At 43.4% G+C, this 15224-nt stretch overlaps 1 protein-coding gene across 1 annotated transcript in view; it reads left to right on the top strand.

Annotated features, from left to right (window-relative positions):
* LOC129388009 (uncharacterized) overlaps positions 1-15224 on the top strand; it is a 46499-nt gene that overhangs the window by 21319 nt on the left and 9956 nt on the right. The window contains exon 4 of the mRNA XM_072284676.1: positions 8288-8380. Coding sequence (XP_072140777.1) covers positions 8288-8380 — 93 coding nt within the window. The remainder of the gene's footprint in view (positions 1-8287; positions 8381-15224) is intronic.

Below are 15224 nucleotides of genomic sequence, written 5' to 3'. Positions count from 1 at the left end.
TAAAATGGTCAGGGCACAAAGCATTTGTCTGAATACTGACGCAGGTCACAGTGCACAGCAAAGTATACGGGACGCCGTACTGCAGATTTCTGGAATAAGGAAACTGCAAGAACATTTTGGCGTTTTATGCGCAAAACTGATGATGTTATTATGAAGCATGGCGTAGTTGATATCTCCTCTAGGAAGCACCTCGGCTGTATGCCTGTGTGTACTCCATCTAACAAATCGTTTGCAGCACTAATGAAGGTACAAGACCTACACCGGCAACATCCTTGCTCAGCAGTACACAACGCCGGCCATAACTGACGGAATACTGGCGGGAAGATAGAGCTGTTTTTTTTTGTTTAAGAGGTAATTCATGAGAACTATACATAACAGGGTAAAACCTTTGCAGAAGTGAGTACTATGTCATGAATTCTACAGCCGCTGAGCAAACAATGCAGTGCGAATGAACATATTACGGGGGCCATTCGGCGTTTACATTGACCAAGGAATTTAGCAGTTTCCACAGTACTGCAAATAACTTACGAGATGCATTATAGCTCTTCGTATCTACCTATATATGCCTCGTATTGCGCCAATTTAGGACACTGGGAAGTACATGGTCTAATCTGCAGAACATGGGGCTAAGGTGCTGAATGAACCTGGTGAATAACGAACCACCGTACAATCACGGGTCACTGCATTTGCGACAAGGGGCATGTGTCACTCGTCACTAACATATTTCAAGTGAACTTGTGGTATTTGCCTCTGCTTATGTGCCACTTTTCAGTGATCTCCTTGTCACCAGCTTAGATCACTGTTTATGTGCCACTGTGTATGCGGCCGCTCTTCTATGTACCACTTTGACACCACCTTCGCTCACTGGATATGTGCACTGCGCATGTGCCGCTCTTCAATGAACTTCTCTGACGCTCCCTTGAGTCACAGGGTATGCGCCACTTCTTATGTGCCGCTCTTGATTGACCTTCTTTGTGGCCAACATGGGTTGCTGGGTATGTGGCACTGGGTATGGGTCGCTCTTCATTAGCCTCATATGATGCCAAATTGTATCACGGGACTTGTGCCTCTGCGCATGTGCCGCTCTTCAATGAACCTCTTTGCTGCCAGCTTCGGCCACTGGGTATGGGTCGCTCTTCAATCACCCTCGAAGAAGCCCAATTGGGTCAGGGGCTTCTGCCACTAGGTAGGCGCCGCTCTTCAGTGGACACCTTTCACGCTAACTTGGGTCACAGGGTACGTGCCACTGCGTATGTGCTAATGGGTATGAACCCCTCTATATTAGACACATTTGACGCCAACTTCGGTCACCATGTAGGTGCTACTGCGTATGAGCCACTATGTATGGACCCTTCTTCATTAACCCCCTTTGATGTCAAATTGGGTCACAGGGCATGTCCCACGGGGTAAGTGCCGCTGTGCAATGAACCTCTTTGACGCTAACTTGGGTACCTGGGTACGTGTCACTGGTTATGTTCCACTCCTCATTAACTCCCTTTGTTGCCAACTTGCGTCACTGGGCATGATGTGCCACGGGGTATGGGTCGCTTTTTATTAACCATACCACATCGTATCAGACGGAAATCGGAACGCCGACCTACAACCATTCAGTTGACATCAAAGAAAGAAAAAAACTTCCTTGAGGCATTATTGTAATATGGGGCTTGCTACACCGTGTATGCTTATATTTATTTTTCAGAGAGAAGAGATGCTCCCCCGCATAACCTTCGCTTTTTTTACTCTATGTCAACAACTGTTGAGTCGGTTCAAGTTCACCGATGCCACCTCACTCTGATTTTTTACTCTTTTTTCCTTACTGAGTGCCCTTTACCTAACCTTTACTTTCATTCACTTAAGTGATTCAGTGTTCAGTGTTAGAAGGAAATGCATTCGGGGTCAGACAACTTTTATGTTAAGTCAAGGCCCAGTGTTAGGTGTCTTCACTTTCAACAAATGCATCTAGGTTTCATTTCGTGCCTCACTAAGGAAACTCACTAAACAAGCCACTTTTACGTAGACCTTCCTCACCTTGAGCCCAAAAACAGCAATAAATATAAGTAATAATAAATAAGTAACTATTTATTTAAACGGAAATTCTGGTTGCAGTTTTGAGAGCAGCCTCTATTATCATCAATGTCAAGAAGCATTCGTATGTCAGTTTACACTTTTCAAAACTTCATTTTTCTCAGTATTGTCAAGCAAGGAACTTTGTCCTTGTACACGGTATATAAGTTGAGCCTTCCTTAGGCGCGTTCTGCAATTTGTGTAGGGAGTGTTCTCTTCCTGATAGTGATGCCGCTGATGAGGTAGAATTGAACTTCAACCGTTCCTTAGTAGATACAAGGGGGTGCTGAAAAGTTCCTGGCTTCGTACAGAAAGAATGGAGTCAAAGTTATGAAAGTACACATTTACTCTACCTATTTCCCCTGAGGATGATGCACTTGTTACATCGTTACTTCAGCTTTCTTAATCAACTTGATGAAAAATTCAGCATGTTTGACATGAACAATGCCGTCATAATGGTGACGTTTCAGTAGCTTCTGCAAGTTATTATACAGACGATAGTCAGAAGGCACCAGTTCTTGTGAATATGGGGATCGTAGACCAATTAGAAACGCAGGCCCTTCAGTTTGGCAGATACAGCTTTGCACGTGGGCCAAGGTGCATTGTCCTGCAACAAAAAGATCTCTTTCGTCAACTTCCTCCGGTGTTTCGACTTTGCGGCCTCCATCAACTGCTCCAGAAGGCTGTCGTAGCACCGTGCGGTTGTACTAAAGCCCTGAGGCAGGTAGTCCGCCAAAAAAAACACCGTTTTTGTCCCAGACATTGGACGCCATGAATTGTGTGGTGCATTTCTTGGTGCTGAACTTTTTCAGTCGTAGGGACACTCTGTGACGCTATTCCTTCAACTGTTCCTTGATTTCTGCGTCATAAATGTGGAGCCTGGTTTCATCCTCGGTCCCTAACCTATAAAAAAAATCCTTCGTATCATTAAAAAGGATCAAAACAGCTCTGAGCGGCCCAGGAAATGGACGACATGAATTTTGTGGTCCATTTCTTGGTGCTGAACTTTTTCAGTCGTACGGACACTCTGTGACGCCATTCCTTCAACTGTTCCTTGATTTCTGGGTCATAAATGTGGAGCCTGGTTTCATCCTCGGCCCCTAATTTATAAAAAAAATCCTTTGTTTCATCAAAAAAGATCGAAACATTTCTGAGTGACTCAGCTTGTGCCTTTTTTCTGTTCACTGTTCAAACATTTTGTCGCCCACTTCACTGAAAGCTTGCACTTTAGTAGTACATTGGTAGTAATGAAACCAACACGCTCCCGGGAGATGTGGAGTAACTGCGCTATCTTTCTGGCGGATATTCGCCTATCCTCGATAATCGGCTTATGGAAAGCATCGCTTGTTGCCGGATTTCTTGAGATTGTGGGGCACCCACTGCGGCGTCCACCTTCAGTGCTAAAATGCGTGGTCTTGAAATGACAAACGCAGGTTTTTACTGTTTTAAGAAGTTCACTTCTCCCATAATATTTCTGACACCTCAGTGTGAATGTCCTTTGCAGATTTTTCCAGAAGGAACATGAAGTTTATGATGCCCCGTAACTCCAATGACGGGAAACTAGCTTCTGCCTCTGCGATCCCAGGTTCTATTTGAAATTGAAATAGTTCTGAAAATCCGACACATCTCACGTTGTCGCCATTACTTAACAAGATATCAAGCTTTTATATGGTGTCAAGTTTATGTTCTAATTCTACACGCAGGTCAGAAGAGCCAGGAACTTTTCAACACCCCCTCGTATGTGTCCATGGAAACATAGCCCACTATATAACATTTTTAATGAAGTTCTAAATTGAAACCACGGTTCAAGAGATGAAAAGGGATGTGCTTAATTGGGACCACGTCTCAAACGTGGTGTAGCGCAAGTGCATGATAGCTGTTAGTCCAAGTTGTCATTGCTCACAAATTAGTCGATGTGCGGCCTTCTACAGACTTTGCAGAACTTTGTGAATCTTCTGAGGATGCTTCGTCCACAAACACCATATCATCTATGCGCATAAGACAGCCCCGATACTTCGAGAGGAACTGTAGAAAAATATTCGGTCAAGCCAGAGTGACAGGTTGTTCGTCCAGAAGTCTATCATAGTTTTCTGCAATTTTGCTAGTTTTAATCCGACGACAGTAAGCGCCGAATGTCCGAATGCTGCGCCTCATTTTTAGCCACCCTCATCAAACTGGAGGAGTTGACGTTATCTCCATGTAACCTGCCTCTATGCTGCTGTCTTTGAATCGGTCAATGCTGGGATCAGATAAAAAATGGCGTGACTCACAATGGAAGAGCCTGCCGTTGTGAATTATGCTATTTTTGATGTAATCCCAGCATTGACAGCTTCACTTGGATCTTCAATTTACGTCATTTTCTTGTTTACAATTGCTTTGTTCATGCTAGGAATGATGAAATGGTTACTACAGAAGTGCAATCATTACATTTATCTAAAATTGGAACCCACGTTGAAAAGTCACTTTTCTTGCCTAAGATTTATTCTTTCTTTTTGTATTTTTTTTTAAATTTAATCTGCGCATAAACATGCAGAAACATGTTACCAAAGAATTATCTTCTTACTGTCATTAGCTTGGGAGTTAAAGTTCTTCAACCCACACCCTCGTTTAGCGAAACTGGATGCAATGGTTCCGAAAATCAGTACTCTTTCTTTCGTGTAAATATAATTGAAAATACTATTTTTTTCATTATAAGCTGTCTGTAAGAGTAACGGGTATCTTGTACGAATTGTGCACTTGTTATTCTACTAAAAGATCTACACATTGCCTCCAGGCCTCTATGATCTTTATGTGTTATTTTTGACATTTAGGATAGGGTTTGAAACATTTCTCAATGTTTTCCTCAAAAGAATATTTTGCGCTTCCTCGTGTTGCGCAAGTGTTGATAACATTGTTCTAAATGACTATATTAAAGCTAAATTTCGGACACTCATTCCTCACATAGAGATGCGTGCAAAGAATATTTCTTTTTCATTTGCGGCGCATTTTGCAAATAAAATTTGACCTAGTTGACAGTGTTTCTTTACTTTGCTGAGTTTTTGAACAATTACTTCCTTAATATTTATCATATTAAATTTTTTCCTGGCTCACTTTGTAGGTCCCCCACTTACTACATAAATGTCGAAGCTTCACTCAATTCAGTAATTCATTACCTAGTTATCATTGACGGCGTAACTAGCACTCAAGCTAATTTTATGACAAAATTACCTTCCCGAAAAAGAACCATTTTTTTGCTCTTAATAAATACATGGGTAAGGTGAATAAGACATGCTCATTCAGAAAAAAAAAAATATTCAATCTTTGTTTCTTATTTTAAGGAGTTTATGTGTGTGTGTTCTCCATCCTTAACACTTTCTTTTAGTTTACATTGAAGCGCACCTAGTAGAGTGTTCATGGGGTGGTAGATGTGTGCTGAAATCTGTTCTCAGTCCCAAGGGCATAAGGGTATGCAGTGTAGAGCACACTTTATTTAGCATATTGAAATCAATGCCTATATTTTTCGCATTGGCACTGACCATCACTTCCTTTCTCTCGCACGATGCGCCTTGGCCAACAACAGGGCCCGATCTTGCCGGTGGCAAGCGCAAGCTATTACTAAAAGCATTAAGTGTTACGTACAACATTGCGTATCACGTGCTATGGCATATGTTCACAATGAAACAGCAACATGCGGTCAGTAGCGGTCTAACACACAATTTCTCTGGAGCCAACATTCCCACGGTGGCTTTTCTTTCTTGTAACAACTCTTCACCTGAACCTTCATCAGTTGAATGTTCAGGTTCTTCAGGCTTGCCTCTATTCACAATGGAAAAAAAACATAAAGGAAAATAAACTAAAAAGGCTGTTTTTCCTGCTTGCATCTATAGCTGAAGTTTTACTAGAAGGTCGAAAATTTTACAAGTTGCCCGTGGCGAATAGCAGAATTCTTATCTGATCTAAGTTACTCAATCAAGCGGCTATAACTTCTACGAAATGTCAAAATGCCAAAATTCGTTATTAACGTAATCACCCTAACTTTTTATTTCTTTATTTGACCCCATCTTTTAATTTACGAATTCCAGCTAGTGAGTGCGCACGGGTATCCACTTGGAACCAATTCTCGAAACTGGTGCAGTACTGAGAGTTCATTCCAAGTGGATACGCCTAGAGAACTCACGGGCTATAATCCATACATGAAAACGTTTCCCAAAGTAAATAATTTAAACGTTAATTATCATATTCATAGCAATTTAGCGATAACACATTTTCATTTCTTTTAGAGTAATGGCCGCCACATCGAGCAATATAGATCAAGGGTTAGAACTATGCCACCTACCACAGGTACCCTCAAAAATGAAAAAAGGGCAATTGTACATATTGCACTTGGGTTTACAAAATCTATTTGACCATTAGTCGAAAGTTTCGCATCATGTCAATCCCAACAAGTGCATTCTACCTGCATCATAATTCTTTAAATACGGCTGGCTATCTTGGGCACTTATGAGTGGCCAAATTTTCCGCATTTCAACAGAAGGTTGAACAAATTACTTTGCCGCAATAAATAAATAAGTGAACGCTATCATCACATCAAGTACCACTATGAAAACATCATATAAACACAAGGTAAGATAAGACACCATGGTAAGCACATGAAAAGATAAACGCAAATACTAAATACATGTAGAGGATGGTTGTCACTTATGCTGATTTGACCACCTTCCCTCAAAAAAGAGGCCTTGACAGACACATAAGTATCATTACATGATTTCAAGAGGAAAGCTTGAGGACTTCTCTGTTTTGTCATCTTAAGTGAAAGCTCCACCTCAAAGCTCCACTCCGGCTTGCTCTAAGTTTGCAAATGCGAAGGATGTGGGTTGAGTTCCCACCTGCTGCAAGTTGTTTTTTCATCCACTTTAATTTCCATTAATTTATCGTTGCTATATTTTATTTAGTAGGCACAAGTAATGTCCCCTATGTTGTCCTTGGTCTCAGTGTTTGTTGGCTTCTTATGGTATCACTAATAAAAATCGGGCCCCTCCGTTAACCCCCTTTCTTGTCGTCTCTCTCTCTATCTCTCTCTCTCCATATATATATATATATATATATATATATATATAGTGCGGTCCACTGTTCGATTAAACAATTTTTTTCCTCTCTCTTTGCTGGGGACCTGGCTGCAAGTGAAGGCGGAAGCGATGTCAGAGCACTGTAGGAATGTGAAAACGAGAGAAGGCTACCAACCACTTATCATCTTCCGCAAATCTAGGCGATTGTATCGTTGCCATAGAGGAAGATCCGGACATGGCTGCGCACAAGCGATCCTTTAACAATGGACGCTCTGTACCCTTTATATCTATAAAACATCAACATACTTCCGGTTCTTCTTATAAATATTCAAGCTTATAATGTCAGGGTCTGCTGTGCTTGCCAAAATTTATATTAATGGTATCGACTGCCATCTATTTCAGGAAGACTCAGAATTAACATAGCAAGATGGCCGAGTTGGTGACTGAACATATTCGTAGGGGTGGGCAGCACAACCCGAACGAAGGAAAAAAAGGAATTGCACGATATGAGCAGAGACTAACAAGTGGTTTATTTTTTCAAGCAAGTGAATAAATATACAGAGAACGTGATCTTGTGATGAAGTGACGCGTAGAAGTTGTGAATTTCGACAATGCGCGGCGTTAGGTGCGATCAGGAATGGAACATGCTCGACTCTGGCCGCGCATTATAGAAATTGCCCATGCGGAGCCTTGTTCGAAAATACCCAAATATTGTATGAAAACGGACATCAAGTAAACCACGAGGTTCTGGAAGCCTACTTCATGCATGCCAACTCAGGCGCATGCGTCAGCCAGACTTCTATCTCCCCGCATGATAAAGAAACGTACTTTTTGATTGGCAAGATAGGCTGGTACCCCTTCACAACTTCTACGCGTCACTTCATCACAAGATCACGTTCTCTGTATATTTAATGATTCGTTTGAAAAAATAAGGCAGTTGTTAGTCGGCGGTCATATTGTGCACTTCCTTTTGTCCTTCGTCCGGGTTGCCCTGCCCCCCCCCCCCTAGGAATATGTAAAAACTTTGAAGTTGCACCCCTCTAGTGGTATGCTAACGCATGCAGTCTTCACACCTGTCAGACGAAAGCGGGTGAAGTTAGCACTTGTGACTAGTGTAGCAGTTTATGATAGCCTGTCGAGGTAGTCTTTTATAATAGCTCTTTTTTAATTTTTTCTAGTTGGCTCGGAAAAATCCGGACGACAAGGATAAAGATAAAAGACCCAAGAAGAAAGGCGAGCTTGATGAAAAGACTAAAAAGATCATTGAAAAGGTACGTTCACTTTGTATGCTCTTTGCTAAAACATTGTGTCACAAGCCTTCTGAGGATGAATGTGGATGTTAATGCAATTAGCATTGCAGCAATGTAGCCAGACACCGAATTGGCACCGCCGAAACGCGTCGTCTATGAGACGTATATTCAGAGGCCCCGACTTTTCTTGCTCTTTGATCTCCTGCTGCTGCTTGTGGCGGTGAAAAGTTTGTCAATGTAACTTTGTTCAAGTTGTTCAGATTCTCGAACATTACTTTTACGGTGCGGTAGATGAATGCGACGGCCTGTAATGCTGATTGCAATGACGTGGACAGTCCTCCCCGTCTTTGCGTTCCCACTTCTGATTTCGGAGGTAAGCAATGGTGCTCCAAGGTTTTAGCTCGTTTCTAAAGTTTATTCTCGGCTTTAGTTATCAAGAATATTATAGATTGCTATACTAACGTGCGCACGATGAAACTATCTGCAACGTATAGCAACCAGTTACTTGCGTTTGAATCACCTTTAGCAAAGCGCGTAAAAAAGTTAAGCGGCGATTCAGATACATTAGGCCAAAAAAAAGTAAAAATTGTGCGTGAAAAGTAAAAATTTCGGAAGTATAAAAAAAGGATTCAAATTTAAATTTCAAGAACATGCTTTTACTATTTCAAGTGATTTGTATGTCAATTGGCGTCAATTGTGAAAAAAAATTAGAACCGCTTTTGCAGGAGACACTAAACGTTCAATTTTTTTCTGTTGACTAAGCTTTACCCTAAGACCTCTTGCAATCTTCTTACTTCCTGCAGAAGATTTCCGCTGCAGTGTAACGGCCAAAATTAGTTTCAGATATGCATCTTCAATGCGTTATGTTAAACTTCTCTCAGGTTATGGTGATGAAGACAAAAGCCATTAGGACGACTCAAACGTATAGAAGCTGTCGAGTCATTGTGGTGATTTAACCACAATATTCATATAGAGGTAGTCATCTCCACAATAGTGTGCGAATAGTGCGCGAATAGATTGTTTGCAACCACAACAACAAATGCTAGCTGCAGAGTGACTCAGTCAATTTTGGGTTTGCCCTGAACCCATTAACAACAAAGGTTCTGTGACCTCTTATATGAAAGGAGCATACCCTACGTTTGGGCTCTTCTAAGTATTGGACATTGAGCCGATGCGGTGTCCCCGCAGGCTCGATTGTAGTTAAAGCAGGCAATCTCATCATATAACGGTTGTGAACATCAGCTGTAAGGCGTCAATAAAAAAATGAAGCCACTAGACCCTACGCTGTCTATCTTATAATATTTTCGAATACTTCTACTTGGATGGGGCGGCATCAATTTTTCTGCGTGGAAATATTACGTGAATGTATAATTTTTCAATTACCAAAAAAGTATTTTGAATAAAAACTGATATTTTCAGGCGTATCTTTCCTTAATCTATAAAACACAGAAGCGTTCTCACGAAGGAGTTAATTGGAAGTTAAAGAAACTAATAAACAGCTAAGAGGTGCAGTGATGCCGAGAGTTGGGCCAGTTCGTTTACGTCCATAATGTATGTGAAGAGCGAAAAAAGGAAATGAGTAGTGTCACTCACAACAAACGTTTGTTGAGATCATCACATGTGATGTATGTATGTATGTATGTATGTATGTATGTATGTATGTATGTATGTATGTATGTATGTATGTATGTATGTATGTATGTATGTATGTATGTATGTATGTATGTATGTATGTACGTATGTATGTATGTATGTATGTATGTATGTATGTATGTTTACGCGAAGTAAGCTACGCACCGAGTAAGTTCCGATCGCCAGATGGAAGACGATGAAGGGCGCAGTTGTGCGCCGGGATTTTGGATATCGGCCATCATTAAAGAAGGATGTTCTGTTTCGTTGAGCCTGTCTTAGTTATCTTCGTGACATTTTATTGGTGGAGGTGTGGGTTACATGCTGGCACTAACTGAGACAAAGCGTACCCCTGACATGTCTCCTGTGAGTAGTCCGGGGCAGATTACCCCTGTACACGAACGTAACAGCCGCCGTCTGCAAGGGCTCCAACCTGAGTGCGGTCTTTTGCCCGAGCCTATGCGGACGATGAAGCTGAGCCCACCGCCTTTTGCTGCGGCTGCTGTTGGACTGAAACGGCAGTCATACTTAGTCTACTTAGACGACGTTGTGGTGTTTTTCAGAACATTTGATGAACAGCTAGAACGACTCACTGGCGTAGTCATCGCAATCAGCAAAGCAAATCTGACTATCAAGCCCCAGAAATGTAATTTTGTCTTTATAGCTCAAGTTTCTCGGACGCGTAGTCAGCCGTCGCGGTGTTCGGCCAGGCCCCGAGAAGCTAGCTGCCGAACTGACAGGAAGGCAGTTCAACGCTTCTTAGATCTCTGCGCTTACAACCGTCGTTTTCTCGAACAATTTTCAATGATGGCTGAACCACTAACGAGATCTACTCGCCAATATGCACCCAATATGCACCCTCGGGAATTTCGACGACAAGGCTCATACAGAAATCCATTCAGACGCCAGCAACGTGAGGCTCTGTGGCCTGCTCATCCAGTGGCAAGACGGCGCCGAACGAGTAGTAGCCTACGCGAGTCGAAGTCTGACAAAAGTGGGGGACAACAATTTCAAGACAGAAAATGAGTGCGTCGCCATTGTTTGGGACATCGGCAAGTTCCGGTTCTACCTGTACGGCCGACCTTTTCGAGTAGCAGTTGACCACCCACTGTTCTGGCTTGCGAGTCTTAGGGACCTTTCAGGCCGCCTCGAACGTTGGACCATCCGCCTTCAGGACTACATAACAGTTTTTTATCTATCCGAACAGAAGCACTGCGACGCCGACAGCTTCTCACGTGCCCCTATACCTTCGAAGCTAAGTTATTTAGAGCCAGGCTTCCAGCTTCTTGGTGCTGAAGACACCGTCGAGATGGCTGACCTCCAACGTGCAGACAGTGCATTGCTTCTCCTCATCGTATACCTACAGGGAGCCGACGTTGTTGTCCCGTGACCGATGTCACTAGGCCTGACTTCTTACTGCCTGCACAACAACGTTGTCTACAAAAAGAACGCCGAAAACAACCAAGAAACGTTCGTTCTCGTCGTCTCAGTTACACTCCGCAAAGAAGAGTGACAATTGTGTCATGACGACCTCAGCGCCGGAAACTTGGGGTTCGCCAGAGCGTTAGCGCGCATACTCCAGAATTATTGCTCGTCACGGGTGTTTTCGTTCCTTCAGTGCTACGTAAGAAGCTGCCGTGATTGTCAGCGGCGCAAGGTTCCACCTTTGAAACCTGCTGGTCTTCTGCAAGCCCTAGATCCTCCTGCAGCACCGTTTCAACAGGATGCAATTAATCTTCTCGGTTCATTCCCTACGCCTTCCGCAGCTAACAAATGGATAGTCGTCGCAACGGAATACCTAACGCGGCACGCAGAAACAAAACACAGAAGTCGCCATGTTTTTTGTGCATGTCATCGCATTACATCACGGGGCTCCTTCCCTCTTAATGTCCGCTTGAGGGACAGTATTTACTGCTGACTTAATACTGAAGATCGTCACACTGACCCACAAGCCAATCATCGGAAAACTACGGCCTACCATCTACAAACTAATGGACTTACGAAGCGCCTCAATAGAACTATCGCCGATATGATCTTGATGCACGTTGAGGTTGATCACACAACATGGGACCAAATTATAATGTAGGTCACATTCACAAACAATACGGCTGTTCGGTAAACCACACGATTCACACCATTTGAACTGGTTTATGGGCGCTGCATGACAACACCTTTAGGCGCCATGCTCACGGTAGACAACGAAAAAAGAAGCAACAATGCTCACGACATCGTCCAGAAGGTCGAAGAAACTCGACAGCTTGCTCGCAACCGCATCCGCTTCCAGCAGAGTACTGACGCTCGCAATTACAACAGTGGCCCGAGGAGCATCCAATACAAACCCCGTGACTACAATTGGGTGTGGACACCCATCCGCCATCAGGGGCTGTCGGAAAAATTGCTGCCTAGATACTTTGGCCCGTACAAGATCGTCAGGCGACTCAGCGACGTGAACTACGAGGTCGTCTCTCATAGTACTACTATGAGCTGGAGGCGACGACGGCAACGAGCCGAGATTGTCCACGTAGTTGTTATAAAACCATACTACGTCAACGAAGTGTCCCTCTGATAAATTTTCTTCCGCACCCTCTCTCGCTCTTTACTTGCTCTGATCAATGAGCGTGACAGTAATGACGCGAAGTTAGCTACCCACCACGAGTTCTGATCGCCAGCAGTCAGCTGCCTGTTAAAGGCACCGATCGCCAGAGAGAAGACGACGAAGGTCGCAGTTGCGCGCCGGATTTTCCCTTGTCGGCCATCATTAAAGAAGGCTGTTCTGTTTCGGTGAGCCCATCTTAGTTATCGTGGTGACAATATATACCCAACATAGCAGGTCAGATTTGCGGAGTCCCACAAGACGCAGGAATCCTAATGAAACGCAATATTGTCCGCCACCCAAATCTTGCGAGAAGCTGCACAGGAAACCCGTACGGGTTTCTCGGAAAGAAAGCTTCGCAGCTGATGAATGTGGTGTCGCACATTTTATGTGAAGCAAATGAAATGCACACCAATAGTTCACATATGATGACAGCTGTCAATACAAATAGAAAACGAAGCCTTAGGTGGCTTGGATTGAAGCCCGCTTCCAGTTTCTTGCCTGGTGTTTTACCCCTAGTGCCATTAAAGATTCCTGCAAACATTTTTATTTGTTTTGTTAATTATGCCTATTATTGGACCCTTTTGCATGATCACATAGAAAAGAAACATTTTTTCTGAGTATTTATATGTAGCATCACTAAAGGGTTAAATATAGTAGGGACCTCGTTTGCCTCGCTTTCAAAGTATGTTAGCTTGTTAGTTTCATGATGTTCGCTGGCCCACTGCGGAGTCGTCTGCGGTTATCGTTCCTAGACATGTGTCCTCATCTTGTGGCGGCGGGTTCATCGGGGCGGCGCAAAGGCTATCGTCGGCATCAGAGTTTTCCCATGCAGTATTTTGTATCCTAGTGACGTTTATTTCTTGCAGTCTGAGACTCCACCGTACAAGGTAACCTCATGGGTCCATTTGGTTTGGTACCAACATAGGGCACGGCTGCGGCTAAACACTTTTAGTAATTGTAAGGCTGGAATTTTGCCGCAGTCTCAATTATTGCAAAATGCTCTTCTTTCACCATAGAATGAATGACTGCTGCTTTCCACAGCTACTGAATAGTCTAGGCTATCACCCTTTCAAATCTAGTCTTATGTAGAATGAATCCACGGTGAGTTTTATACTACTTGCGTCGAAAAAGATTTCCGTATTGCCATTTTTATTTAGCTTTGTAGCCGTGGCAAGTTCTGGCATCATTTCAGGTCTTGAAATGCTCATATTTCTGGTGGCTTCCACTTGAACTCGACGGCTGGTTCACTTAGATGTGTAAGCGCCGTGGTTATGCTGGTGAATTCATTTACAACACGCCTATAGTAAGAGCACAGGAGAGGACATTTCTGTATGGGCTCCTTCACGACGGGTTGCGGAAGTTTTGCTATGACAGCTGTCTTCAACAGGCCAGGAGAAAATGCACATTTGCTAATGTCGTGGCCCAGGAAGAGGAACTTTTTCGACACCAGCGGCACTTTTCTATAGTCTCGGTGAGCCTTGATGACCTGATTGCGTCGAGTACTCTCCGAAGTCACCTTTGATGGTCGTCAAAAGTCACAGCAAGGAGGATGACATCATTCAAATACACGGGAAGTCTGCCAATTCGAAGCTCTCAACACTGCGTGTACCACACACCAGAACGTTGAGGATGTTGAATAAAGCCTCTTTTGGCATGACCTTGAAAATAGAACAGGCCGTTCGGCGTGGCATAGGTGGCGCATTCTTTGCTTCAAGGCTTCTTCCTAGGGCGCGATGTCGTTGCTTCCTACTAAGCATGAATTTTGCGTTGCCTTCTGGGCGCCGAGGATCTTGAGCATTTTGACGAAAAGCAACTGAACCTCAATGGATACCTGTTTTCAGTTTTCAAGATGAGGGCTAACGTACCAGCCCATTTGGCGCTGAGGCGAGATGTGCAGGCCTGACGACGGCGAAAGGGAAGGTCGTAAAATCTCCTTTGTTGTTGCCAGCTAACCGGTAAAGGCCTTAGGACAGGCACGTACACAGGATTTTTTTTCGAGGGGGGCCCAACCCAAGGTAACATTTCTATGCAAATGAGGGGGAGGGTACTTTTACTAGCACAAATGTGAATAGTGCCCACCATTCGCCATTAAGACGCGTAAGCCCGCAAAAGGGAATTGAAATCACGTGTATCTCACAGGTGTACCTGTGAGATACACCTCTTCTTTACTTGGCAAACAAATCACCATATCAAATTGACTCGCGCATGAAAAATGCGCTGGAAGAACCTTGCCAATAACAAGTTAACAAGCGAAAGTGCCAAATAAAGATTTCTAGTGGTGTTTTTTTGAATTAGCTCTGGAAGAATTATAGAGAAATGTATATTTGCGAAACAATCACAATTCTTTTGCATCCCTCATTTACTGCTCTACCAAATTCTAAAACCGATTCGTGCTGTTATTTGGGAAGGTGCGTAACGATTCGTGGTCCCCAGTCCCGTACATCTGCGTAGAGCGCAGGACGCTGTGGGGTTCTAGAACTACTGAGGCCACAGCGGAAGGTTAGAAAAACACCCCCATAGCACAGCAGGGAAGTGGATACGTCAAGCGGCTCGATTCATAACTGTAGAAGCGTCATTCAACACACGGAATTATTCTCAACTTCCGGTGTCGCTTTCTCTACTTCCTTTTTAAATAAAAAG

Source organism: Dermacentor andersoni, chromosome 10 (genome assembly GCF_023375885.2).
Source record: "Dermacentor andersoni chromosome 10, qqDerAnde1_hic_scaffold, whole genome shotgun sequence".
NCBI classification, from domain to species: Eukaryota; Metazoa; Arthropoda; class Arachnida; order Ixodida; family Ixodidae; genus Dermacentor; species Dermacentor andersoni.
Note: the sequence above shows the minus strand (reverse complement) of the source record. Positions and strands in the feature narration are given on the sequence as shown.